A 25,344-nucleotide genomic window follows, 5' to 3' on the forward strand; every position below is an offset into this window, starting at 1 on the left:
GAGCGTGCGACCTTCGGCATTACGAAAAGCCGAACTCCCCTCGGGAATAGAGGAGTCCGGCTCGACTGACTCTTCTCGGAAAGCCCGGGAAGAGCTCGGCACGATCGAGCCCGAGGTCCCGGAGCCGCTCGCTTCGGGGCCTCGGGCAAGCCCGGGTTCTGGCTGCTGCGGCCGGGCCATGGACGACTCCCCCCGCTGGGCAAGGGGGGCAGGGCAAGGAAGGGCCGATGGGCCCGCGTCGCTGGCGACCCGCGCCCGCCTCGGCTCGGCTGCAGAGGCCCCCGCCTCGGGGCCACTCCTCCCGGCCGACGTAGAGGCGCCGTCCGTCCTCGCCCTCTTCCGAGGCTGGGGCGCGGCTCCTCCGGTCTCGGCTTCTCGCCTTCTCAGGCGAGAAAAAAGTGATGTGTTGCTGGTCGGCAGGCGGGGAATATCTGAAATCAAAATTTCGTTAAGTGTCAGACCAGTGACAGTAAAAGCAAAGAACGAAGAAAAAATAAAATAATGTAACCACCCTTACCCTCGGGGCGCGCCGAGCTCAGACCTACGCTCGCCAGGGCGTCCTCCCGCAGGAGCTCGGTCAGGTCGTTGCCCCTCCCGAGGGCTCGCACGGAGTCCAGGGTCCTCAGCTCCCTCCTCGAGGGCTCGGAGAGCTTATTGAGGGTCTTCAACCGAGGGTCCCCCCACCTCGGGTCGAACCCCCAAGGCGCCTCGGACGCCAGGAAGAAAAACTTCCCCTTCCACTCATGAATCGAGGAAGGGGCACCCTGGAAGAGTGACATACCGCCCCGAAAGGCGAAGTATAGCCACCCTGCGTCCGCCGGGTTCTTCTTTAACAGAAAACACCGGCGGAAGAGGCCTACCGAGATCGGGATCCCGTGCCCGAGGCACAGGGATAAGAACCCGATTATGGTCCTCCACGAGTTCGGAGCCAACTGCGTCGGGACGAGCTGGTACTCGGCCAGCAGCTGGCTCACGAACTCGTGGGCGGAAAAACGCAGGCCAGCCCAAAGTGTCTCGCGGTAGACCGCGATCCGACCTGGGGGCGGCTGCGTCACCCTGTCCTCCGGCCCCGCAGTTTCAAGACGAAACCCGGGCTGGAAGAAGAACCGGGAGCGGATCAGCTCCAACTCCTCCCCCGACAGGCTCGATCCCACTTCCTCAGGACCCAAACCCATTCCCACAGAAGAACGAAATAAAAGTTAAAAACAGCGAATGGAAACTGGGGAGGAGAAGAAGAGAGGAACTCTAGCAATCACGGGGTAGGAACCTACTGGACATCACCGGAAATCGCTCCGGGCACCGACGGCAAGGTTCGGTTGAGAAAGCAAGCAAGGGAGAAAGGCAACGAAAATAAGAAGCAGCCAAACAAGACCTTTAGGGCAACCTCGAGGGGTTTATATAGACCCCCCTGACGGCCCAGATCGATGGGGTCGGTTCCCATCCCCCGATCGGGTTGCGCCACGTGTCGACCTCGGAAGCCGAGGCACCGTATTCACTCCGGATTAATAAATCGGGTACGAAATCGAAGCGTTGTCCCATCGGATCTCGGGGCCTCATCATGGGTCCGCAAAATCAAATCGTCTTGAGGAACGAGCGGACGCTGCCCCGCTCCCCTCATTTAATAAGATCTGGGACACGTGGAGCCTCGATGTGGCCTCCACCTCTTTGGAATTATGATCCAGTAACACGAAATCGGAAGCGTCCGACCTCGGATCACGCCGCGTGTCCGTTTTAAACCCCGTAACGGCACACTCATTAATGAGCGAGAAGCCTCGATTACGGGATCGAGGCACCGCCTCGACGAGCTCAAGGACCCCATCATTAATCCGCCGTAAAGCGATCCTGGCGATTCAAGAGACGCCACCTCCGCTTCAAGAAGCGTAATGGTACGAGCTTCATCATAAGCTCACTGAATAAAGCAGCCTCGAGACGCCAAAGGGCGCAGGTTTCACCATGAAAGCTCCGAGAAGCGCAAGGGGGCGGACGAGACTCGCCCCCCAACCTTAGTGACAGACCTTACTTCCCACGTCCGAGCCCACAAGTCGCTCGAACTCGGAAGTCGGGGGGTAGTGTTGGGGGGAATAAGATTTTTTTCCCAAATGACATAAATGCCCCTAAGAAGCCGTACAACTTCCGACCCCGGACGGTCGAAGTCGGCGTCCGACTTCGGAACGCCCGACCTCAAGACGACCGACCTCGAGACCTCCGACCTAAGAAAAACCCCGATGTTCGAGGTCTACTCTTGTCAGCCACCTACTACGGCCGTGCGCCTCTGAGGTCTGGCCGAGGACCATACCCTGACGCCCCTCTGGCATTTATTGCGCATGGTCGCTGTAACTCTCCGGCTTACTCCACAATAAATGCGGATCTCCGGCTTACTCCACAATAAATGCGGATCTCCGGCTTGCTCCACAATAAATGCGGATCTCCGGCTTACTCCACAATAAATGCGCATGGCTCCTGTCATCTACGGACTCTCAGCTCTCCACGGCAAATCAGCCGAGCAGAGTCTAGTCAACTATGATAAGTCTCCGATCTCGGCCATACCTCCGACACCAATGCAATAATTCGCCCGATAGCGTGCTAGTTCGGGCTGTACGACGCCCTCATCGCCGACATCAGTGCAATGATTCGCCTGACCGTGCGCCGACCCGAATGACATGCCGAGCCGTACTACGGCTTCGCCCTGTTACATCGCAGGTAAACCGACCCCCGCCTATAAAAGGGAGCCTTGGCCTCTCAGGAGGAAGGGGAAGATCGATGCACTCTACAGACACTGTTTATCTCCTTTCTACACTATTTGCCCCCTCCCTGACTTGAGCGTCGGAGGGCCGGCGCCGGAAAACCCGGCCACCGGCTCGTGTGCAGGCACCCAAATGGAGGATGCCGCCAGCTGACGGATCGTCGCCTCGCCGCGTGGACCAGCCGTCCCTTCTCTCCGACCGCCCCAGACGGAGGACGCCGCCCGCCGACGGACCGCCGCCCCACCGTGAGAACTCGACGCTCCCTCTCCTCGATCGACGATTGCCCCCGGGTCCAATTTCCAGCAACAATTTCTATTCCGGATTGCCACTACTCCCAACCAAACATGCCCTACAAGACATCGGGCAATCTCAACAAAGAAAAGGCCGAACCAAAGTGACTTAATACTTGGGCCAAGGAATCAATTAGGGTACATGTAACCACCAAATAGTCTATGATCTCATGGTTTCTTAATCCAAAGTCGGTATTCAATAGATGAAAACCCCTAAGACATGGTGTCCAACCAGGTAGCATCTCTCAAACTGGACTCTTAACTTCCTCCAAGAGCCGTGCAGGCTGTTAAAACTTCGCACCCGGCAAGAGCCAAGCCACCAACTTCCACTAATTTAGATGTCTAATCTATGTGAGTGATGCTAAATGGTGCCCAATTTGTGCAGCAAAAGCTTCTCTTCCTACGTGGCACAAGTGGATTGGCACAACTCATGGGAATTATAGTGCAATATATGGACACTGGTCGAATATAGAGTTGCCGAGCCAGCATTAGATAGATTCTAAAAACTTTTTGTGTGCACGAACAGGTGCCCCTATGCATTTTTCAATTTAAATTATTAGGTTGTCAAAGATTTATGATTCTAATTCTAATATCCTCTATAATCTATCAGTTTGGCTCTCAGACTTAAGGAGTTTGGCTTTTATTTACTAAATATAAGATCTGAGCATCTAATCTCAGCTCTTAATCTCCATTAAATATATCGAAGATTCAAGCGAATTAGAGGATTAAATAATCTCTATTAAATATATCGAAGATTCGAGCGAATTAGAGGATTAAATACATATAGGAAACAATCTTTGCCGGTAATTGTGGCGGAGATATATCGCTGGCGTTTCTTATTTTAATGCGTTATTATATTGCAAATGAAGACTTCTAACACTTGTGTTATCAAGGCCTGTTCTCTAAAAAGAATACACAAAGACAGCAAGATCACCGACCAGGTTATCTTGACGCATTTATAGGCCATGATCATGCTTAGCCAGATACATGGAGCAGGCCATTTACTTCAAAAGTAAACATATACTAGGTCATGCTTCATGTTATCTTCATGGCTAAAAAAAAGATCACTCAATCTTTGTAAAGATTTAGGGAGGTGGATGGAGGTGGCCATGACTGTGTAACCCTAGAACTCCTAAACCTGACACATTTAAGACACAATTCTCTTGGTCCTAACACTGTATTTCATATTAAGCTCTTGCATTGATGATATTTATCTCTTAATTTTGAAGAAAGAGGAAGGGGGTTCGATTCCGAGTGGTGCCGGCCCTCGCTTCGACTCTCAATTAACTTAATCCCAGTTTCACAAGCTCTAGCTCTGTTTATCAAAGTAGGGAGATGGTGCTAAGATAATTACTAGAGAAAATTAGTCCTACCTTTCTTTCTTTTTTTTTTGGTTGTAACAGGGCATTGGAGGGTGGTGCCTCAGGATTATTAAAATTTGCCTCTATAAACTTATTTCCTCCTCCAGTCCGTGACCTGAAACTTTTGCAATGATATTAGCAATTAGTCGCATGGGCCATAACTTGCTTTATAGGTGGCACATATTTACTATATAAAATGACTATGGAGCAATTTTTTTTTAAAAGTTAACAGAAAATGCCCTGCACAATAATTGAGTTCTTGATTAATGTAACACACGCCCATCCTTTTCTTTCTCTTTCTCTCTTTTTCTCGTGCGCGCACAAGTAGACAGACTTTACTCTTTTTGAAAGCGAAGGATATCTAATTCTCTCAGTCTAAACTCAATAATAAGATACTTAAATCAATAATCCATACTATTGATCATAATCTATACTAGTAAAAATACCTTAAAGCCAAAAATCACATATTTGAGAGTCTCTAATCTATGCATCGAATAAATACAACAATGAATGGTTAAAATGATATGGGTATACAATCTAAGTATTAGAATATGTTAAATTTTAATCTCTACAATTTTTAAGAAATATAGATTATGATTAATATCTCTATATAATGTAAACCATCCACTTTTTGTCTGCTTGATATATAAGTTAGAGAACATCAAAACATGCATTTTTTTTATTTCTAAATATTTTAGTTGATATATATTATGATAAATTGTGTAGATCTTCGAATTTTGATTGTTGATTTTGGATCTTAGAGGAGATACCTAAAAAAAATAAAGAAGATACCATGATAAAGCTACTTAAATCAACACTTTTATCCACCAAGTCATATATGAGCTCCTCAAGACTGTTAAGACTGATGAGCATCCCTTTGAGATCTCGCTAAAGTCTCATGGTGGTAGCACCACGAACATAGGATCGAGTTCTCAGGAAGGCTACGTTCTATTGGTGTAGCCAAAAAATTACTACAGCCTTGTGTATCAAAAGAAAGTGACCAAAATGACCTCCCAAGCCACTTTTGCTTGATTGGTGAAAAATATTGGTATCAACTCTCTCTCTCTCTCTCTGCATTTTTTCTTTTCAGAAAAGAAAAAATGCTGTTGTTTCTACAAATATAAGTAGAGAGAAAAAAGACGACTCCTTTCAGATGGAGATGGAGAGAACAAACAAAATAATGGGCAAGTGTTAACTTAGCACATTCCTAATACTCATTGTAAGAAAAGACTAAAACTGTAGAAGCTGCAGAATAATGAATCAACACAAAAAATTTCATAGAGTGATTTTGGAAGTCGCTTTATTTTTTCACCTCAAGCTCACAGAGAGGACTGACGTTTAATCCACAAAGTGCTTAGAATTGTTTGTAGCTGCCAAAAACCATGATATCCTAACAATCTGTAAGCCAGGGAATGTGCAGCATCCATGGGAGACAATAAATCACTTCTTCTGATGCTCTGTCCCTTTTTCTTTAGAACTCCCTTCAGAATTTCCAGAACTCCTCCCCACGTTCCTGCAGGCCTCTTCTCTTCCCCTCCTTTCTTTATTCCCACAAAAACAACAACAAGAAAAAAACATCCCTAGATTAATTTAATCCCTTAACAACACTCCCCACGTCCTTCCTACCTACATTTATAGTCTAAGCCTCTCCTAATCATAAGCTTATCACCTTTCCAATCATTCGCTTTAGACCCTGGAAGCCCTTATATGAATCCCAGTGAATGCCAACTTCACAAAGTCTTAGATAAGCTATTTTGTTCTTCTCCTGCAAAGAAACCCTTCTCTTTTTTTTTATTCCATCATTGCCTGAATTTAGCACTCTTTGAGCTGTATCGCCCCCATGGTGGACTATGAAATATGTTTATTATTGATAACTAAACGATTTTCTGCCAACTGAAGCCAACTCTATGCTTGTCGCATTCTTTAAAACCAACCATTATAAGTACACCATCATCAGCTTCGTTAGGCCTCACCAAGCCATTCTATCAGTGCTCATTCCACCTTGAGTCCCTCCTTTTGTATCACCACCTAGATTTCTAACTCCGAAATGGAGCCTGAAGGATTGGTCTCAGAAGCAAGCTGGAACTCATTCGATGCAGTGATGTCGGCCGAGGAGTCTGAGATGATTGCACACCTGCTAGGTGGCCACCAATTCCTGAATGAGCTTGATCAAGACCCGACCATCGAAATGCCACCAATCTTTGGGCCGGACCATGGTGCTGATCAGTATTATTGTTTGCATGAAACTAGTTACAATCCATACTATTGTTCTCAGGGGACAAGTAGCACTAGTACTAGTAGTTTCTCTCTTCCCCTTGCTGACAATGGATGCAGCTACTTGAGTGATTCTAATGCTGTTCCAGAGATCAGCATCAGTCCCACCACCACAGTGGATTTTAGCATTGAGAAAGAGCAAATCATTGCTCCATCCCTTGCTGTTGTTTCCTGTCATCAATTCAATGAGCCAATTTGTGCGACAGAGAAGACATGCAGCGACGAATTCAGAGTCTCAAAGGAGAAGTCATCGGTGCCTGCTCTTCCTTCTCATCAGAACTCACAAGCCGCCAAGAAAAGGATGCATGTAAGTGATGCTGAGCAGCCCACTACAAATGAAAAAGATGGCACCTCGATTGGAAGTCCTAAGAAGAAGGCTCGGGCCTCGACACTGGTGAGTGTGCAACTTCTTTTCTAACTACAAATCTACACATATCTGATCTCTAAGTTTCCATTGGAGTACTTTCTAGATATTCTGATGAAGAGAGTGCTACATATATTAGGTACCTAAGAAGGGGAAGAATGCTCAGTCTAAGAAAGCTCAAAAGAGTGTATGTACTGGCAATGAGGAAGACAGCAATGCTGACTTAAATGGGCAGAGCTCCAGCTGCTACAGCTCGGAGGATGATTCAAATGCCTCCCAGGAGCTGATCGGAGGAGGAAAACAAGAGCAGGTCGGCGGTCGGCGACTGATCCCCAGAGCCTCTATGCAAGGGTAAATACTTGGATTTCATTTGAAACCTATGGTGCAATAATCCTGCTGCGAACTTTTTGGGGTTCTGATGTCGTTGCCACTTCAATAATTTCAACAGAAAAGGAGAGAAAGAATCAATAAGAGATTAAGGATCCTGCAGAACTTGGTTCCCAATGGGACCAAAGTAAGTTTTGGTTACTGCACTAGTCCTGCTTTGCTACAAAATTTTCAGATTGAAAAATGCCGGATAGTTAGTGAGTTGAAATGGGTATGATCTTACAGGTAGACATTAGCACAATGCTTGAAGAAGCAGTTCAATATGTGAAGTTTCTCCAACTCCAAATTAAGGTGAGGATTCTCTGCCTCATTTTAGTGTTAAAGTACAAACTAAATTCAACAACACAAAACTAAAGGACACGCTCATAAACAAGTCCAAATCTATTGAAGACTTAACAACCATACATTTTCTTTTATCCTAAGACAAGGTAGTTTGATGTAATTAGCATTTAAACCAGTTTACTCAAGATATCTGAATTGTAGTAATTTTTCTCCAATTTATGTGTGCAGCTTTTGAGCTCGGACGAGCTGTGGATGTATGCTCCCATCGCTTACAATGGGATTAACATTGGACTTTGATCTAACAATATCTCCACCTTCAACAGTGAGATCCAAATGGACTCAAGACTTTTGAGATTGCACTAGCACTCACAGCCAGAGAGATGGTGCTGCATCTATGTTGTTTGCAAGTCTCTCAAAATTATATCATTATTCTTTTTTTTATAGATTCATTACTACATAGTAATAGGTGCATCTAAATAAGCTATTCTTCTATCTGAGGACTGAGCTTAATGATCACATTGATCAGTATCTCAGAGATTTTTACACCGATCTCTGAGTGTGGGATGTAGATGGGGTGAACCCCCACTTTCAAAACATCGACACCAATTCTTCTGTTCATTATATGTAAAATTTCCTATTGAAATGAGCTTGGCACTGCTAAAACTCTTTCCTCCAAGATAGCAATGACCAATGGAGGCTAATCACAGTTACAACTCCGGATTACGGCTATACAACCCTGAATGGACCCATAAAATATAAATGGCATCAGGTCGACTTGGGTTTCACCAGGATTGGGCTATACAATGGGGGTTAGCCCTCTCCTAAATAGCCATGCTTACACTTAAAACTGAATCTTAATAATTAAAATAGGTTGATTGATCCCTGATTCAGTAAAATTTCTTCAAAAATTAGCAGCCTTTGTGTCCATTATGGGCTTCGTTTGGTTCTATTTTTGTCATTAAAATGAGTAGGACAAGCTCTATAAAGTGTTATTTTAGCCATAGTTTAAGGGTTAGCCTAATCCATGTAAAATGGTTCAGCCAATGAATGTGGGAGAAATCTCTGTATTGGAATGCGGCCTTCACCTAGCGGTGATAGCTTTGAAGATCATGGAAAGGTTTTAGCTTGCCATTGGCATCAACCATGTCTGAACTCACGGCGGTGGTGGGGAGCAAGTGGTGCAAACCCACCCATATATTACTGAGATGAAATTCATGCATGAGGATGAAAGTGGATTAGATAACATCATATGCATATCCAAATCTATGTAAATATGAATGCATATTTAAGCATCCAACTAATACCCATATCTATATTCATATTCATGAAAAATAGATATAGACATGAATAGACAATTACTCAATTTGTATTACATTATCTGGTTCTATTTATAATCCTATATAACCTTTAAGAAAAATAAATAACTAATCATAATAAATTGTTATTGACTTAATTTACCTACCACTCTGTGATAATTTTGATTTGATGACATTAAGTTTAACTATCTAACTTATATCCGATATCCATACTTTCAATTTATAATTTGTATACATATCCATGGAAATGAATATCCAGTTGATATCTCAACCACTTCCAAATTTTGTGGCATGCATGGTTTGCAGACTTTAAGCTTGAGTTCAATAGTGGACATGGAAACATAATATGGAGAACTAGGAGGTAGATGATGGTTAGGCCAGCATGCAGAGGGAATGGCTAGAGAAAACTGGGCAAAAGATTTAGGAAGCAACAGCTTGGAGGGATTCCAATTTTAGCATATATATATATATATATAAGAAAAGGCATAGATTCTCAAAAGGCACAGATGTCGAAATATATAGTGTGGATGGATGTCCCCCTAAAAAGAACATTAACGTTGGTGAAGGGGTGAGAGAGAGAGAGAGAGAGGGAGAGAGGAGGGCAACCATTACGATTCCAAGCCCTCACATGGAATAGAGGTCAGCTTTAGAGTAAAATTTATGAACGAGCATCCTTTGAACATGATGCCAGATTATTCGCCAAGACAAATTCCGACAAGAGATTACCAATGAAAACCACATGTCCAGTCAGCAAGCAGGAAAATCTACTGATCTACTTTACTAGTTGCAATTTAAACTTGTACACTGGCAACACGTATGAAATAAGAAACCATCCTATGGAGCACCATCTCTAGAATTTTTCCATAAATTATGTTGTCAAATCACATATATAGAGATGATTAAGTCCAGAATTTATAAATGTCTTGTGCTGATAAGAATAAGAATCTATATTGTAATTCCAGCTCATGCAACCAAGGAACAATCATATAAATAAACAAAATATTAGAATATTGTCATGCTGGTCTATCGCCGTATGAACTAAAAAGGCCATCATACCACCAAGCACAATTTCTGTTGAGTATTCATGCTTTTGGCTATGTTATCAAACTACAAGTAAGATTTGGGATATGATGTGCACAAAAACCTATACATGTACTGTCTTGATCAAAATTAAAGATCTTTACAACGCTCAATCCATCCTAAGTCGCAAACAATTTTCCTCAGCCCTTACGAATCTATATAATGTTGAATGTTCCTCCTATGGGCATTCCTCTCTTTCATCTTTTATTTGTCCACCAAGCCCTCTATATCTTTCTCGCAGGGGCAGAGAGTGAATAAGTAGGTACTTCTTCATGAAAACCAAACCTCCATTTCAGACACGATCTTCTTCATGGGTATGATTTGGGACCTCTCCTTGACTGTCCAGTGGCATGTATTGTGCCATAATAGCTCTGATCTCCGAGTCCATGTATGACTGCAACGAAAAGCAAAAGGTATGCAGAGTCAAGAATTATCAAAATAGATAGCCTAAAAGCAACAATTTTCAGATGAGCAAAAAGTCAAAGCAATGTAGTAGGGGGGATGTTATATACAACAATTCTCAGAGACCCGTCAAACTTTTCAGTGGGTGTCAAGAAAATGGAGGCAGGGAGAAAGTTTCAGCTATTGGAAGCAAGATCGTGCCAATAAATTCATTAAAAAAATGAAGCACAGACATACTAACTTGCAGTTACTTGATTCTAAAGATGTTAAATGTCAGAAATGAATGATTCTATGCCAAAAATGTGATATCGGCAGAACTTCCGTGGTTTCACACGAGATCCTAAGCCACCTTTGCACAACGATGGCTTCTAAATCTACTCCACTCTAATTGGCAGATAGGAAAACCTTCCTTCTATTCAGTTTAAGCCAAGGCAAACAATTAAATGCCAATTTGAGGTTTTCTAGATGAAATAGTTCATATAAAGTATAAAGGACAGATTTGATATGGTGAACTGCATCTAATTTTATTGACCACAAACTATCAGCCAAAGAGAGACATCGAACAAAATCTCCACTTCAAAATTAATCAATTTAAATATAATGGACCGGTTATTATGAACTTACTCTTAATCTATATTTATACACAATATATGCTCCCAAAGCAGCAAAAGCCGAGAGTATTAGGATCACCCAAAAAGCAATCCATGTTGCCTTGGCCATACTTGCACTGTCACCTGCATATAAACCATCCAAACAATATCAAATAATACAGTTTTACCAGGATGTGAGTATATACTAATATGCTAAATTACAAATCTCACTTATGCAAATGTCCTGTTCCCTCATGTACAAAAGGCCATCACTACAAGTGCACTCATAACTTCCCCACGTATTTTTGCAGCTACATTCAAGGCACTGACATGCTGTCTTCTCCTTGCATTCATCAATATCTGCGGATGAGAAATGAAATGGTTGCATAGGGCGAAGAATTTGTCAGGGTTTTGCCATCTGACATATAGGAAAATTTATTTTTGCAATATTAAACGCTGATATGATTACTTGAGGTGTGAAGCAAATAAATTTACTTGATTTTGAGCATTGTTTTCCGCAAGAAAGACTGCAATATACATACATATACTATACATCCATACATATACATAGATACCTACATATAGGTATACATATACATATGTATATACACATATATATTTAAATATATATATATATATTATCTGATACAACATAATTGTAATGAATAGTAGTCAACTGAGCATCTTACCTTCACAAGTTTTCGTACCATTTCCTTTGAATCCAGTGGGGCACTTGCACTTGCTGTCTCCAGCATCCTGTACACACCAAGAACATGAATTTGCTGAAATCACTTCAAAAAAAAAGAAAAAAAAGAAAAAATAGCCCATCATGAAAATTAATCAGTCACTGTCCCTAAACCCTGCATTTGATTAACAGTATTTTGCAACCTAGAGCTCTCTGAACCAACCTGACAAGCAGAGATGGTCTTGCCCTCACGTGTTTCCTGCCAACAACCTCCATTATTTATCCTGCACCTTCCTGGACCAATTGCTGCAGAGAAGTGGAGTTAATTAAAAGGTGTCACAGTGTAGAATGGAGAAATCATGCATCCAAAAAAGAGGATAGCTGTTATTTTCTATTATAAGGATGTACGCTATAAGAGATTTCCTCCAGTTAATCACCTGACTTCAAGTTTTCCAGCCTCTACAACTACCATCATTATGGCATTTAATTGCCATTCAAATAGTTTCTGGGTACAAGAGTTATGCTCTAATGTGTATAACAAAGAATCAATGGCTGTTGGAAACATGTTACATTGCAATATAACAACATTAAGTAATTTTCATAATAGCCATTCTGCTGCAGAAAAGTTTGGGATGATTGAATGAGAAATTAGGCTCAGATCCATTTTTTCATGTTTAAATCTGAAATAATTTTAGATTTTCTGGAAAAATCTTGTGGGGGAATGAATCCATGTCCTGGGTCAAAGGTGTCCTTGTTTGGGAGGTGATCCTCAAGCGTCAGTGTAAGGAAGGTGAACAAAAGACATATGGAAGAAGAGAAATTCAAAACTATATATATATATATATATATTTATTTCACCAAGAATCTATATATATCTACATGGATCCGAGCTCAAAATATTTTTTAAAAATATTTATATTTAAAAAATATTTTTATATTAAAAAATAATTAATATAAAAAAATAAAAAAATTAGTAGTACGTATTACATATTTTAGAAGTATTTTCTGAAGTAATTTTTTTTAAAAATTTATAGTATTTAAACATATTTTTAAATTTAAAAATTATTAAAAATATATAAATAAATCAAAAAATATGAAAAATTAGTACCATATATTAGATAAGTTAGATGTATTTTCTAAAGTAAAAAATATTTTTTAATCATCATAACATTTTGCTATTTTAAAATAATTGATAAACCGAGTTACTTGATAAATCTGCAAGAATGGAACTATTAAAGAAAGAGGCTAGAGCGACACATTGGTTGGGATCATGGGTAAATGCTCTTGAGTTGGCACCATTGGAAGTGCAACTAGTGCAACATATAGTTCAATGGTGGAAGGATAACCAGGTTGAAGTAGTACCTAGCTGGTAGTTATCCCGACGTATCTATGTACCGGAAATGCTGCTGATAAAGCATTTCATTCATTTTAAAGTAGCAAAGTAGAGGGTTTCCTAGAAGCTAGAGATGGACTGCCGAGCGGCAGAGCCCTTTCTATCACTCCAGAAAATCATATGAGGCGTGTGCTCCAGATGATGAGACAGATCCTGGTTGTCATTCAGACGAGCCTAGATGAACAGTGGCAGCAGGATGAGGTGGCCAGACATATGGCTCGATTTGGGCCCTCACACTACGTGTCGGGCTCCAGTTTTGCGATCTAGAGTTCAGAAGAACTTCCTCAGTTAGGAAGGCTGTCGGTAGAGGTGGTGGCTGTATATTAGATCCTATCATCCGCAGCCGTAGGCGCCGCACCTATGACCTATATAGATACGGATATGGATATGGTACGTCTGAGGCATTGTCTTCCGATGGCAACTATCCTATGTAGCCCGAAGCATCTTAGAGGTCAAATTTTGCTGCTGGCATATTCGGATGGGCTCCTCCATAGCCGTATTATCAGCCAAAGGACATCTCTCAGAGCTAGAACTTCAGCGAGATATTCTTATAATCCAGAGTGCGTTCTTTATAGGATGAGTGTACAAGACTACAATGTTGTTTAGTTAGAGGGATGGGTTGATATGCCTTCTGATTATGCTAATGATCTGGATATCTACGAGAAGCATTTCCACCCAACGAGATTTTAAATATCAATATGTATATTGTACTTTAAATATATGTAATTGATTGTATCGTTTTGTATTTTGTATCACATTAATTGATTTTAGGATATTTCATGTTGCTTCTTGTAGCATGCAACATCTCACTAATCATTTTATATTTTGTACCATTTTAAAACAACAAGATGCATCATTTAGGTTATGTCGGAATCATAGAAACATTAAAAAAAATCAAAAAACATTAAATTATACTTAAAATGATTGAAAAAATGAAAAAAAATAATTACCAATAAATCAAACTTAAAAAGCTTTAAAAAAGATTTGGCGTGTCAATTCAGAATTGGCATGCCTTGGCATACCGTGTCGGTATGATACCGAACTGATACCGTACCGAGCTGTTCGCTAACCGATACGGGTTCTAGTACTGGTTTGGCAAACCTTGATACATATTATTTATTGCATAGTTTCGACAAGTTTTAGGCTAAATTATTTCTTTTTTTAATAGAAAATGAAGTAAGCACTCCACCAAACTTCAGTAAGGGAATGAAGGTTACAAAAGTTTCGGAGCAGAATCTCAGAAACATAGAAAAAAGAAAATGAAATGCAATTTTAAACATAAGGGAGGAATGTGCTGAGGCCTTTTAAGGAGGAGCTAAGTCTTTCCAAGAGGCTAAACGAAGTTTGAGAACAGATTGCCAGTTTTATTGCCTTCCTGAAAGTTTTATTTCCAGTTACAATAATATTTCTGCTTTCTTGAAGAATAATATCAATTACAGTGCTATTACTTCTTGACTTTAATTGTTAAAAACAATATATTTAGTAGACGTGGAGCCTTTTAAGTGCATAGAACAATCACATAGTTTTCTTTATGTTTTAGTAAACCCCCAAGTACATTTGTTTTAGGAATTACTTTCTCATATATTTGAGGTGAAGGGGCTATTGAATCAAATGCATATAGCCATGGATTTTTCTATCATTTTTATTTCTTGAAAAATTGTGGTAGGAGGAAGATTGACCAAAATCAGCATGGGGGCAGGCTCAAACCTAGGTTACTGGAATCCAACACCCAGTGATATTACCAATTGAGCCAATTCGCACCCTTGATGTAATTATGAGATGTATTTATTTTATGTAAAAATATCATTCTTTTGAAATGCGCTATAATTCAAAATAATCTTTGTGACACACACAATAAAGGCCTTCTCAGAAGCCTTGGCCTGTCAAATGTTATATTTATTATCTATCCCCTCTTTTAACTCAAGAAAAGAAAAACAATTCAAATTGACACTACATAGCTTACGTACTTGAATAAATAAAAAAATGACAACAATATAATAGCTAACACCAAAACAAAGCTTTAAAAAAATCTGCATCTAGTTTGCGCCAAAACTAATTGGACATCATAGACATTCAACAAAATTTTAGATATCGGTACATATTTTATACTTTAAGTCCATTAAAGAGACTCCATTTGTTATATTATATGTATATTCAAATATAAGTACTTTAATTGTACTTCAAGTCCATTTGATGACAAAAAAGACATAAAACAACATCAAAATACTAAATCAAACAATCATAATGATAAAAATAATACTAAAAATAAAAATAAATTAAAAAACTAAAAAAATGAAAAAAAGAAAAAAAAGAAAATGGAATACTTATCAGATGATCAGTACACCATGTCATACCGTATAGGTCAGCGACCGGTACGGCACATGGTATAGGTTCGGCAAACCTTGTTTTAGAACATTGTTTCTCCTATCCTTTCCAATCACCAAACATTAGGTTGGATCAATCTGACCATCTACTTGCCCTTCGTCTCAAAGATCGATCACTGATGTCCATATATATGTTTGGGATAGTGAGCAATGTTAGACCTAACCCTAATTAGATCCTTCCTGTAGTTCCTCGCAAACATTGCAGACCATCCCCAATTAGTCCTGCATATTGCTCCTTTATTCTCTCTCACTTCCTCCTCTTGTCCTACCTATTTTGGGCTCAAAATCCCTTTGTATCGTCTCAATTTTGACTTGATGAGAGAAGGGGCTTACATTCACTCATTTGATGAGGACTCTTACTCCTTGAAACAGAGGCAAGCCCAGAATGGCAGTTGGCCGTATAAATATGCCAAGTATCAGCATCAATTAAGCACTAGATCACCATATACTTGCTTTTCTATTCCACAAGATCATCTAATCTCTTTTTCCACTTCATTTTTTCACTTGATCTGTTAGTTGATAATCATAAGGTTGACTGACAATAAGTTACAGCTCTTTGGTTGGTTCGGATGTTTCTGAGATTAGTGTCGTTTCTTCAACCAGAACTGACAAATATCCACTGGTTTATGTGTTGCACTACTGAAGTGGTTCTGTGACCACTTGATGCATTTTGCAGAAACCTGCAAAGCATTTGAATTGTAACTTTTAGGCATTTTAGACTGTCAGAAAAGATGAGTTATCCTACCACTATATAAAAGTGGCCATGTTTTCCAAGTTTTCAATTCTCATTATAAGCCTAATTAAATATCTCTTTTAGAAGTTTATCATGCTGAACTTCTACAAGAAGGATCCTAATGCTGATGGACTCTAGAAAAGAGGCCAAGGGAAAAACTCTCCTCAACTTGGGATTGCCATGACTCTATGCATTAAAAGAGTCCCATATACTTCAAAATTCAATTTCATAATGATTCGTTGGTCATAGAAAAACTTAAGCCCATGAACATTAAGAATATAACATAAAAAATCCTTTACACATTGATCCTTTTTTCTTGCCATCCCCATGAGTATCTCTCCAAAGCCCTCTCTCCTCTGGTTTCAATGTCCATAACAGCTTGGCAGATAGTGCTTTGTTGGAGTCCACTTTTTGTCACTTTTGTTTTGCTGATTAGCAAAAACAAGTTCTTTCCTGCCCTCCGACCAAAGACTTTGGTATATTAGCACATAATCCATACTAACATCTTTTTAAAATTTGTCATATATCTAAATCTTTACTAGCAACCATGTGCATTTGCACGTGCATTATAACTAGCTTATCAAAAGGCTGAACATAAGTTTTGTCATTTTGCATTGGTAGGATCTTAGTTAATTGTCATTGCTCCGCCTCCTTTCTCCCTTGCTCCAAACATAGAAATGAGCTCCAACTGTTATGGGTAAACATATACTTGAGCATCACATACCGTTTATTATTAGATTTGAGATGCACAATTTCAATAAGTTGCAATATACCCTTTAACCATCTTTTTATTCTTCAATAAATATAACAGATCTTGATACCTCAAAACACTAATTCTCCAACAAATATACCCTTTCTCAAACCCAAAGGCTCTAAAACATCTAGAATCATTACCAAGTGCTCTGTAATTAATTTGTGCTTCAATAGAACCACATATAAACGTAAATAACAGCAGAAATATTGTATATAAAATGTACAACCTCAGAGTATCTGGCTTGACCGCTTGAGTAGTTTCAATTTCATAAAGGTTGAGGTTGGACAATTTATGCCTCTGGGAATTCTTCATAGTACAATATTTTGGGTCTGTTTGGTATTCTTGTTCTTTTTTTGTTTTGGTTTCTCTACAAAATAGTCAAATATCGCATGGAGATTGATTTTGAAGGTAGCATTTGAACAAAACTTCTGTTGTTCCTTGCTTTTAGTTTCATTCTTTGTTTTAAAGCAATAACTCTTTGCTACCAAAAGGTCCAAAGAGTTTACAAACAATTCAAGAAAACAACAGGGTTTCATCATACAAGCTTTTCAGTCTAGTTCATTTTCCTCTTCGGTTTTTGAAAACCAAAACAGAAAACAAAAGGAATACCAAGCAGGCCCTTAGTTATTTTTGGAAGATTTTTTTCTGTTTTATGAGTTCATAGGCACATCGTGTATGGTTTATACTGATCAGTTTACAAGCTAGAAAAGAAATGCACGAATTCAACAAAGTACCACCAATCAGCTGTGCAAAATGAGAGTATCCCTTTTCAGGAGATAATCAGTTTCATTTAGCATGCACCAGCAGCTGATTGATACATTCAAATACCAAGAAAGAAATGAAAAAGTGATCAAAAGATGCAACAGAAACAGTAAGGTAATATCTTTGTGAACTTAAAAGTTGCCTATCAATTAAACCCATAGATTGTAACCCCAGTATAACATGAATTTTTTACATAAACTTGGTTTTGCTTTGATAAGCACTCGCTCATGAAAATAAAATAATGATGATGATGTCCAAATGATATAGGATTGATTACTCAAGCATATTACTGGGATTTAAAATGTTAGACTTCAATTAAAATGTGGAGAGAAAAAAAAAGATCACCTTCACAATGGCTATAACCATCACCCTTAAAACGAACACCATCAACCACCGGACACTCGCAAACTCTGCCACGGAATGTGTCCTGAAAGGCAATCCGGCCATTAGGACAGAGAAACAACCAGAAGCATGTGAACTATACACTTAAGCACTTGAAACCTTGCAGGCAGTGAAGTTGGAGGCTATATCTTGCCAGCATCCACCATTATTGTCCAGGCATTCATTTGTTTGTATATCTGTATTGAAAGCGTATACAAATAAGAAACCTATGCTTCAAATATAAAATTTTACAACGTTAATGGAAAAACATTTTTAAAATAACTTGGCAGCTGTGGGATCCTACCATCACTTAAACAAACAGCTGGCTCAGTAGTTTCCTCAAAGCCAGCACAAGTAGCTTTCAAGACAGCTTTTTTCTCTAATTTTCCTGCAATTTTATATGTTAGCACCAGTAATAGCCTAAAAATTAGATAAATAATGTATCCAAGACCAACCTCGATATTGTCGATTATTAACAATAAGAGTAGGCAATATGGTAACATCTCCCCTCGAACCTTTTCCAACCTGTGCAAATAATTTTCATTGTCTAACATTTAGGTGGGGAATTTAATTAGCAATACAAACTCAGAATGAATTATATAGGCATCAATTTCAGAGTATGAAATTCATCATAAGTTCATAACAGATTTGACAGATCAATCTACCAAATACATAATGAAATACTGACCTGGGCATCTTGCTCCATTTTCAAAATTGGATTCTCAGAATCTGCATTTGTATCTCCCATGCACTTTTCTATCTTCTTGACATCTAGCCCTGCTTAAATGTAAGAATATTATAATTGTCCTACTAACCGATAAATTGATGCTTTTAGATATTGTAATGGAAATTGCTACCAAATTTACATTCATGGTGTCACACACCATAGCAAACCTAGTGCTCTAACATATCAGACCATCTTAGATATATTTTCATATGCGAAGTATGAAAGAGGATTTTTTAGGCATAATAATAGAACTGGAATTATAGCACCTCCCTATCATGTTAAGTCAGACCAATTAAATTATATTAGTCAACTTCGAAAATAAACCAACCTAATGACTTGATAACAGCATCAGCACACTCCTTGTTATATCTTTTCTCCTTCATCGGGCACCTAATGTGAAAATCAGTCACATAATCCCACCAGATCCAGGGTTTTTTACTTTCATTTGCAACTTTGAACACACAGAGCTGTCTCAGGTTTTCAACAACCACATCCTTTCCTTCATAACCAGTGCTGAAATCCTGCTCAGGATCAGGTGCACAATACCTCCCATGATTGATGCACTGGGACTTGCACTGTTTACTAAAAATGAATGGCTGAGGACAATACCATGTTATATAATGGGGTGTAAACTGACTGTAACCACCTTTCTCAAGTAGTTGAGCTGCACCCTTAAATTCCTTTATAAAATCCATCAGCATGTTGCATTTAGGCCCACACTCATCATTGCTATTAGTCCATAACTCATACTCCACACGATCATCTGGATGTGGAACAGCTTCTCTCCAGTCAAGGTTCACATTGACCATTTCACCACTACGAACAGCCTTCTTTAACTTTTCACCAAAATTTTTATCAATGAGTGCAGAGGGAATTGTTATGTTCTGAATATATTTTGCAGCTTCATCATCCTCTCGAGGCAGATCCATTGTAATCAGTGGTTCATCCTTGTCATCGACAACAAGCACTGCCGAGGCACCAGCATTCTGAGCATTCCAAACCTTCTTAGCAAAAAGACATTCTGTCAAAGAATAGAGTAATCAATACAAATATAATACACAGGAAACACCTTTGAAAAGAAAAAACTTGTTAGCATTTAAACTTGGGTTAAAATATGTAAAGGTGATATGCAGCACAGGATGATGTCTACCAGCTTTGGGGGTTACTGAATATCAATATTACATAGAGCCACAGCTTAATTATATTGCAAAATATCAGTGTGCATCGCCAATATCTAATGGAATATGGAATATGGAATACATACCACAAGACAATGCTAAGTTACTTATGAAAGGAAAAGCTAATTCTTTAATCCCTTTTTTTGCTTGAAATCCACATAAACCTGTTTTTCCACACGACTGCATTAATTGGAAATTTATACTAAATCTAGAATCTAAGATTTATTTTTTAAAATATTTCTTTTAAAAAATGCTTATGAAATATTAGTGCATTAGATGATGATAAACATTAAATTTATATGAGAAAAATGAGTTCATTGCAATAAAATAATGACTTTTTTTATATAATTCATGATTATAAATATAGACTAATTTTTTGGATGATTTTCCAACTTTGACAACGTAGTCCTTCTTGAAGTGAATTGCAACTCCAAGGCATGTTAAAAATCTTCTAAAAGACTTTTGACAAAGAATTGGGGTGTTAATAATTTTGTCACATGCAATTATTTGTTCAGATGTTATAGACTGACCTAATCTTTTTAATTGAAAAAATTAAGTCGGTGTTACTAGATATCAAAAGGTAGTTCCACCGCCTTCATGATAAGATGAAAAATAACAGCAAAGGAAAAGGCAAAAGAACATTAGGAAACTGCAAGCCTCTAGACCAATAAGCTAATAAAAGGAGTCTAACTGGTAACAACCAAACAAAATAGATGCTGTACCACCATACGGAGAACAAAGAGATAATACACATGCGACTCCTTCCAAATTGGGATAGTAGACACCATTACATCATCATCCAAGCCTTTCTCACCATGAGGTCAATTATGGAGCACATTAGCAGACCACCAAGTTAAGAAGGATCCATGTAAGGATTAAGCAGATTTTTACAACTTCTAGTCATGATATTTGATCTTTCCAGACAACCAAGGAGCCGACCTCAATTGTTAGAAATCAAGCTCATAAAACCAAGGAGCAACTTTTCAACACCAAAAACCAGTGGAGTTGGCTTAATATCCTGTCTCCACATACAAGAATTGTTCTTCCCTCACCAGTCTTCATCAAAGAAAATGCAGCAATTTTTTCCCACCTCATTTATCCGACTAAGATCTCTCTTGAGAATATCTACACATTATACTATAAACGCCATCGACCAATCATCTCAAGCCTTCGCCCAAGGATTAGCATAGTAGATAATAGCTTAGGGGCAAATGATGTCAAGGAGAACTAGACGCATTATCGGTCAAGCCAAATTTACCCTATCATGCTTCCCCATCTTGTGCTCAATTCCACTTCTAGATTTCTTTTCTCATGACATATTTTATAAAACCACCGAATGCCAATCCATTCATATGCTCCTATATACCAATGTCTTACAAGCCTTTCTTCCCAATAACATATTTCAACCACCATTTGCATAATATATGGCGTTACCCGTTCCTTCCCAATATCCAAAATTATGAACGATAATCCTCACGAAGATGCGGGCACTATTTGGATTTACATGTAAGATACTTGAATGTCCTTGCAATCATAAAGCTCCTGTTACAAGATTTTCTTTAACTCTTCCCCCCTCGAGCACAATGAAATTAAGTTAATGAACATTGTAGAGACCACATTAAAGAAAATGAAGAGGAAATGGGATCATTTTGCAAAAGAAACCTGTGGATGGGTCATCAACAAGCTCACGGAAGGAAGATGTCATAACAATTGTTCATCATCCACCTTAGTCATCTCTGTCCAAAACTATTTTTTTCATGAATCAATCATTCTCTATGAGGGTCACTTCCGCAACAGAAACCAACCTTGCCTTTATTGACTTGAGCAGTAATGCAACCGTGAGTGGGTAGAAACTTGTTACCCATGCACCTAACTTCAACAAAGGGAAATTTCTTTCACAGACCCAAACTCCTTCTCAACCTCTTTAAAACACTTTGCTTAACTAAGGCCCTGTTTGGCATCACTTCGCATTTCTAATTTTCAGTTTTTCAAGAAAAAGAAAGTGAGGCAAAAATGATGATTAGTAACCCAATTTCTATTTTCAGTTTTTTGAAAACTCTTTCTCAGATACTAGAAATTGCAGAAACTAAAATTCTAGTTTCAAAGCTTTTGAAAACTGAACCCACCCATAACCACCATTGCCTCCATTATCACCAACCTTGTCACCCCCCACTTGTCACCACCCCCACCATTGATTGACCATTGGCCACTAACCAGTGGCTGTCACCATTGTCTCCAACACCACCACCGCCAGCAAATGCAATTAGTGACTACCAAACAAGTTTTGGGTTTTCAGTTTTCAGAAAGAAAAAAAAACAAATATTTTTAGCTTGTAAGAAATTGAAATTGAAATTGATGCTAAACACCGCCTAACATATTGGTCGATCATCCTTCCTATCCATGACTTCTTCCTTTCAAGAGAATATTAAGCAGCACAAAAATTCTTTTAAGGGAAATTCTTTGTTAAAAGGTTAAGAAGATTCATCACTTTGCCTTTCATATTATGTAGAGTTCTGGATTAGGCAACAAGGGTATAGCTATTTAGGGACTTTCTTCTCCTAAAGTATGGAACATGCATCTTTCATCTATTCTGCCGTAAAATCCTCGTTCTCACTGTTGTCCCCTCATCTCAAGAATTATAGCTTAACACCCCTTTCTCTATATCTAAGCAAATATATTTCTGAATACCATGATCCTTTTGTTCACCACTTTAACATTCAATTTCACTCTCTCTCACTATAAGCTAAATTAACTTTGATTTAAGCCTCAAAGCAATTTTTTTCCTCTTTAGGTCACTTTTACTCTCTTTTCAAATCAATAGTTCCTCCCTTTTGGGTCTGTTCAAATCTAATATTTCCTGCATCTCACCTTAATGCCAAAATTGCAAATGTTCTGAAAATTTATACTTCAAATTCCATTGACATCTTAAGCACATCCAATCCCCAATTCCTTCAACTTGCTCTTCACATATCTAAGGTTTCTAAGCAAAACACTGATTGAGTTTTCCAATTTCTTGATGCACGCCCACTTCCCACTAACAATTGATATCGGAATTACAAACCACCTGTAATATTTTTTTTGGAAAAAAATGAAGCTTGGGCTCAACCCTTCCTAGAGGAGTAACAAAGTCAACTCAAGGCTAAGATAGCTGTCAAGGTAAACCACTTTAGCAGGTCAACAGAAAAACAGAAACCTAATCAATGGACAATAAAACCTACTAATCTTTCTCAAACAGGCTTTATATTACTGATTCATATAACCTACTTGAGATCACAGAAAAATCCTCCTAAAACCCAGTATTTAAAAATAAATAAATAAATAATATGAATTAACACTCCAAGTTTCCCCTCCTCTCCCCAGAATTCCGTGCTGCTTAAAGGATCTATTCATCTCTTTGATAATCTTTGAACTTACAAGCTCTCACTTTCCTATTGCTACTTTTAGCAAAATTCCCAAAAATATCAAGATGCCACCAAAGTTTTTTTTAGTTTAGGTACCTATCCACAAGCACACATAATCCATCTTGCATGATGCTAGTAAATGGACCTTATAGTGTCTCTAGATATCTCATTCATTTAACTTGAACCACCCATTACTTAATCTTCTTTTTTTGATGAATAAATTGTTCGGCTTAGATACATAAATATATCAAAAAAATATCCATTCTTGAGTTGTCACAAGGGACAATTTTCTCAATCATATGGTTAGTATAGTTACATGCATGGTTATGCCTTTCAGTTCAAATCACATGACTATTTAGAACAGTATGATATGTAGGTTGTGAACTAACAAATGCTGGCATGACATGTGATTCAGTGCCTCTAATGGAAACTCCTACAAATAAATGGAAGACAAATGTAATATCTATCCAGTACCCTTATGTGTTATTTGTTCACAATATTAAGTAACCTAAGCATTTTATGTTCAGGTACCACTCCACCCCCCCACCCACAATCTTTTGCATCAAAAGAAAAAAAAAAAAATCCTATGTTGATTGACAAGGTCTTTAGTCCACAAACAACCTAATGCAACAGTAAAAATCACTCCATGCAACTTCCATCTGTTGCAGGTCACTTCGCCAGCTAAAAGTTGATTTGGATACCAACTTCCCAATAAACAAACTTCCAGGAAAATTCAATCAAATCAAACATCAAAAAGAGGGGGGCAAACTCAGCATATATAAATTAACCGCAGTTATCATGGAACATCAAATAAGTGTCACCCCATCATATTACAGTTCATGCACATCTTTCCAATCCAAAGCTTATGCCTTTCAACCGCTAAAGAAAAGCCTGTGCTTTTAAAAGCAGCAAATTGAATGCCAACAGAAATCTGTACAAGATTCGCACTTCAACCGTTCCTTTTCGAGAACACTAGGGAATCGGAAAGGCTTACCTCCACGATCGATAAGAAGAAAGTTGGGGAGCGCCCCCGGCTTGGGCTTGAACAAATCCGAAGCCGAGAACTCCTTGCAGGCGTAGTTGTTGGTCTTGGGGTACACCACCGTGCCCGCCATGCTCCCGCCGTACTGCGGGATTCCGAAGTTGCCGATGGCGCTGTCGTGCTTCCCCCGAATCTCGGACGGCGAGGTCACCATCAGGCTGTTCTTCTCTACCACGAACCTCCCCGCCGCCGGCAAGGCCAAAAACCCCAGCCCCAGCCCCCAAACCGCGAAGAGAAACCCTAGGAGGAGCCCGTCCGATCGGCCCATCTTCCCCGACCCAACCGAAGCCGGAGAGAAGTAGAGCGATGGGAACAAGATAATTAAAAGAGATTGGCGTGGATCGAAAACAGAGGGTTTTGATCGAAAACAGAGAGTTTTGGGAGCCCGAGGGGGGAGGCGTGGGAGGGAGGGAGGGAAGGAGCGACTAGCGAGGGAGAAAAGGCGTACTGGAGCTGGTTTCTTCTTTCTTCGTTACTTAAGTAGCACGGAGATTTGGGTGGATGTTTTCATCGTAACCGTTTGTTGTTATCACTTTTGGTCGTCGGAGTTGAAAACGGGTCTTGGGAGTTGATCCTCGCGAGTTTATGGGTTCGGTCTGGCCCACCGTCCGTGACTCACGTTTTGGGCATGTTGAAGGTAAAAGGCCTGGATTTTTTTTATTTCAAATATTTTATTTATAGTTGTTTCTTAAATTGTTTTGCATGTAAATCCCTGAAATCTTGTTTATTAATATAAAATTTTCCTAGTTATTAGTAATAATGGTGCTCTTTAGAATTGGTGTCCTTGTTTATTAATAAAAAAATTACTCGTTAT

The 25,344-nt window shown here is 39.3% G+C and overlaps 2 protein-coding genes and 1 long non-coding RNA gene across 3 annotated transcripts; 2 read left to right on the forward strand and 1 right to left on the reverse strand.

The window, feature by feature from the left end:
- Window positions 1-6,409: 6,409 nt before the first annotated feature.
- On the forward strand, window positions 6,410-7,322 carry LOC120108442 (the record flags this gene model as incomplete). Its single annotated transcript, XM_039122052.1, has 2 exons — window positions 6,410-7,063; window positions 7,173-7,322. Coding segments are annotated over exons 1-2 (771 nt in total), but the record flags the coding sequence as incomplete, so codon positions are not given.
- A 27-nt stretch (window positions 7,323-7,349) lies between these two features.
- On the forward strand, window positions 7,350-8,005 carry LOC120108440. Its single transcript, XR_005509794.1, has 3 exons — window positions 7,350-7,547; window positions 7,646-7,711; window positions 7,931-8,005. It is a non-coding gene; the product is annotated as an uncharacterized LOC120108440 (long non-coding RNA).
- A 1,979-nt stretch (window positions 8,006-9,984) lies between these two features.
- Window positions 9,985-24,960, reverse strand: LOC120108441 (vacuolar-sorting receptor 1-like). Its single transcript, XM_039122051.1, has 12 exons — window positions 24,483-24,960; window positions 19,238-19,930; window positions 18,871-18,959; window positions 18,638-18,707; window positions 18,487-18,570; window positions 18,303-18,379; window positions 18,147-18,228; window positions 11,999-12,081; window positions 11,780-11,846; window positions 11,322-11,450; window positions 11,125-11,234; window positions 9,985-10,492 (listed from the first exon to the last, which is right to left on the reverse strand). Exons 1-12 carry the CDS (start codon window positions 24,796-24,798, stop codon window positions 10,391-10,393), a joined length of 1,902 nt encoding a protein of 633 aa, XP_038977979.1. The 5' UTR covers window positions 24,799-24,960; the 3' UTR covers window positions 9,985-10,390.
- Window positions 24,961-25,344: the final 384 nt, after the last annotated feature.

This window comes from Phoenix dactylifera, unplaced genomic scaffold (genome assembly GCF_009389715.1).
Source record: "Phoenix dactylifera cultivar Barhee BC4 unplaced genomic scaffold, palm_55x_up_171113_PBpolish2nd_filt_p 001336F, whole genome shotgun sequence".
In the NCBI taxonomy this organism is placed as follows: domain Eukaryota; kingdom Viridiplantae; phylum Streptophyta; class Magnoliopsida; order Arecales; family Arecaceae; genus Phoenix; species Phoenix dactylifera.

What these genes read in the sequence shown, in the direction of transcription:
- LOC120108441 (XM_039122051.1), bottom strand. Translation starts at nt 24,798, where the DNA reads ATGGGCCGATCGGACGGGCTCCTCCTAGGGTTTCTCTTCGCGGTTTGG. An exon ending in AGACCATCTCTGCTTGTCAG is followed by an intron (nt 11,847 to 11,998) that starts GTTGGTTCAGAG and finishes TGGTGTGTACAG; the next exon opens with GATGCTGGAGACAGCAAGTG. An exon ending in TGGTACGAAAACTTGTGAAG is followed by an intron (nt 11,451 to 11,779) that starts GTAAGATGCTCA and finishes TCTCATCCGCAG; the next exon opens with ATATTGATGAATGCAAGGAG.